Source organism: Calidris pugnax, unplaced genomic scaffold (genome assembly GCF_001431845.1).
Source record: "Calidris pugnax isolate Ruff unplaced genomic scaffold, ASM143184v1 scaffold99, whole genome shotgun sequence".
In the NCBI taxonomy this organism is placed as follows: Eukaryota; Metazoa; Chordata; class Aves; order Charadriiformes; family Scolopacidae; genus Calidris; species Calidris pugnax.
In genome coordinates this window covers 1,678,611-1,682,284 of record NW_015090836.1, presented here as the reverse complement: position 1 = coordinate 1,682,284, position 3,674 = coordinate 1,678,611, and the positions used below count along the sequence as shown (strand labels likewise).

Sequence of the window (3,674 nt, the reverse complement as noted above, 5' to 3'; positions counted from 1 at the left end):
ATTTTGTAACTGTGTTGGAAGAGCTAAGAATCCATCTATATTGTATCTCCCACTGTAGTTTCTTCTACTTTATAATTGCAGTGCTGTTTGTTATAAGTGCATAAAAACAAGTGTTATTGTCATGTTCCCTTGAGTAACTTAATGACTGTGTTTTTGAGGTAACTGACTACTATAATTATGTAATGCATATTCTGTGTACAGGAAGCTTTATACATATAACTTTAAAATACATTGTAGGTGTTGAATTACACTTCCTTTATCATTTTTTCCTTAATAAAATGTGACTTTCCACTATTTTGAATACTTTTGGTGAAAAACATGAGAGAAAAAGTAAACATACCAATGTATTCTTAGTTTAGGCTTGTTTGGTTGGTTGTTTTTTTCCCCTTGGGCTTTTTAAAATCTGGAACTGACAAAAAATATTTTGTAAATGGGTCTAATTTTTTTTTTTTTTTTTTTTTTAATTTGTATTGCTATGATCAGGAAAGTGTGCTCTCTGTTTAAGAAAAAAAACCAAAAAGCTCCTAGTCCTTGTGATTACTAGCACCTAAACTGAAATATAAATTTAATATGAATGAATTACTAACAGAAAAAAAAAAAAAAAAGCTATGGAGATTTTGAATTTGCCTTTTCATTTCAATAAGTTCATGAAGAAATGTACTTATACCAATTTAGGTTAGCTGTTTCTCTTCTGAATAATTCAATAAGAAAATTGAAGCTTGAATGTAATGGCAAACAGTAAATCAATTTGGCAGATTTTACCACATTTTGGTCTATATTTTACTTTACTTACTTACCTTTACTACGATTTTACTCTATGGAGAAATAGGCTCCAGAAGCATATGTCAACTTTTGCCAAAAAAGATTGCCAAAAAACTTCCAGAATTTTTCCAGTGGCAAAATGATCTCAGCTGCTTTTTACCCTGTTGTCGAAGTCTTCACTTTTTGTTTCATATTTATCTAATTCAAGAAAGAATATATTGACAACATTAATGTGCCAATACTATATTCACAGAATGGATTAATATACCTGGGGTTGAGAAGATGATAACAAATTGTTCCATAAATCCAAATTTATTTCTTTATAAATGAAATAGCAATCTAGTTTAGTGGAAGGTGTCCTTGCCCACAGCATGGGGGATAGAACTAGGTGATCTTTAAGGTCCCTTCCAACCCAAACCATTCCATGATTCTACATTTCTATGACAGGTATATAGATCACTAATCCTTGGGTAAACACAGCTGAAACGGGGCTGGAGGAGGTACAATATTCTTCATGTTAAAACAGTTATGGCTACCTGGTGTAGTTATAACTGAGAGACCTTCAAAACAGCATGAAAGGAAGATAATAGTTACGATGTAAGGCCTCTTGCTGTCTCATGGCATATGCTGCTGCCTGTGTTGGGTTGCATGATGCATCACTTCCCACATGGTTACAGTTGTAACCAGAGAGTCACAGAGCTTTGTGTCATTGTAGGTAGGAATACATATAATTGCAGAAAAGATGGGTTGGCTAATACGGCTGGCTATCCCACATCCCTAGGGAAAAGCATAGGCAAATCTTATGCATGTTAAAGCTTTGAATTAATTATTAAATCCTTCTCTGATTTGCACATTCAGGAAATACATCAATAATCATTTTCCACTATCATTTCCAGATGTCTTTTTTTTTTTTTTTCCCTGGGTATAAGGTGAGCAGTTTGGGGCTAGGGGTAGTCAGATACCATCAGGTCTGCTCAACCTCCTGCACAGCTCCACAAGCTAATCCAGCACAGGTGACAAAAGCAGCAAGATGCTGCCACCAGTTCTTATAATTTCAATAGGTATTGTAGCTCTTGAAGTTGTTGTTGGAGTTGCTGGAAATGGATTTATTACAGCTGTTAATATCATTAACTGCATCAAAAGCAAAAAAATTTCTCCTGCCGATATAATTCTGACCTTTCTGAGCACATCAAGATTTATCTTGCAGATGACCATACTGATGCACATTCATAGTCTCTACTTTGCGGATGAATTTAAATTGGCTGCCGTGTACAAAGCTTTCGGTGCTGTATGGATGTTTGTAAATCATGCCAGTTTGTGGTTCAGTACCTGGCTCTATGTACTCTACTGTGTAAAAATAATCAACGTCACCCAATGGCTATTGCTGCAAATCAAGCTCAGAATCGCTGGGATGGTCCCGTGGCTGCTTCTAGGATCGCTGGTGATCTCTTCCGTGACTTCTCTTCCTTTACTATGGATTGCACCCAGCACTTACGTCTGCAGCTCAACGGGGAACTGTAGAGAAAATAGCACAGCACATATCACTGACTGGGACAGTTCACATCTCTACCTGCTGCTTCTTTACTTTGTGGGTTGTTTTTTCCCTCTAGTACTATCTGTGGTGACCTCAGCCCTATTAATTACTTCTCTGTGGAAACACACAAAGAAGATGCAATATTATGTAGATACTTTCAGGGATCCTTTGATAGAGGTTCACCTAACTGCCATTAAATCCATTATTTCTTTCCTGATTCTGTATCTTTCCAGTTTTGTAGCTCAAATTCTGTTAATACTGTCAACTTCTCAAAGTAAAGACGTTGTGAAAGTTGCAGTATCCTTAGTTGCAGCTGGGGCATATCCTTCCATACACTCTATTATACTGATCATAGTCAATTCAAAACTGAAATTGGCATTCAAGATTCTTTGCCAGCATTTTAAGTGTCCTTTGGCAAATACGGCTCTATGCCTCATATTATAGCTTGAGAGAAACACCCTCCAGTAACAGATCTGGAATCAAGACTTTCATGCATGTATTGTTTCACTGTCTGTTTTCATCAGCAGTAGCTTTCATCTTTCACAGATTTCTGTGATTAAACTTCCTTAACATTTCAGAACATCTGAAATAACATGCATTTTTTCCTTTTTTTTTCTACACTACTCTTGTTCCCTAGATCTTATTTAATAAAAATGCACTGAAAGGAAACAATGAACTTAAATAATAAATCAAGTATAGGATGCTTTATGATTTCAGATTCTCAGTTTAAGACTGACAGTTTTATGATATGTTTGAATTGAATTGGAGCTAAAACAAAGACAGAATTTACAGAGCTCAGAAATATTAGTTCTCCGCTAAAGGACATGATAAGCTTAAAATTGGATGAAACACATGCTGTACAAGCCATAGCTGGTGTGCCATACAAACAGAATATCCTTCTAAATATTAAAAACCTAGCTAAAAGATAACCTGAGGGAAAATTAAGATAGGAAAACATACAGCCAATTAATGTAATCAAGTTATATTCTGAATCAGGTTTATTTTTGTTAGGATTCCAGTACATATATAGCAACTTAGTGGTTAAATAACTCTTTAAAATTGATCTTTTTGTTCAAAAAATGCTTTGTGTTTGTTCATTTTATTTTCTTTAAAGTGGATTACTGAGGTGGTGGTTACAATGTAAAGAGATATAGGTACTTAGATCTACCTGTCCACTGTAGAAAATCTCCTTCTTGTTGAGTTGACTGTTCTGATCACAAATTTGCCTTTTTATATGATTTGCTGTTGTTTTGAGTAGTTGTGATTTTTTTTTCTAAGGTTGTTTTCTTTTAATATTTTATGGTAGTATGAAGTTTCACATGCAGTTGATAAAATATGTTGCTCAACAAATCCTGCCGTGTTTTATCAAATAATGTGT

General features: G+C 34.8%; 1 protein-coding gene across 1 annotated transcript; it reads left to right on the top strand.

The window, feature by feature from the left end:
• Nucleotides 1-1,792: 1,792 nt before the first annotated feature.
• Nucleotides 1,793-2,740, top strand: LOC106887803 (taste receptor type 2 member 8-like). Its single transcript, XM_014941542.1, has one exon. It carries the CDS (start codon nucleotides 1,793-1,795, stop codon nucleotides 2,738-2,740), a length of 948 nt encoding a protein of 315 aa, XP_014797028.1.
• The last annotated feature ends 934 nt before the right edge of the window (nucleotides 2,741-3,674 follow it).

Coding starts and splice junctions, on each gene's coding strand:
- LOC106887803 (XM_014941542.1), top strand. CDS start 1,793: ATGCTGCCACCAGTTCTTATAATTTCAATAGGTATTGTAGCTCTTGAA.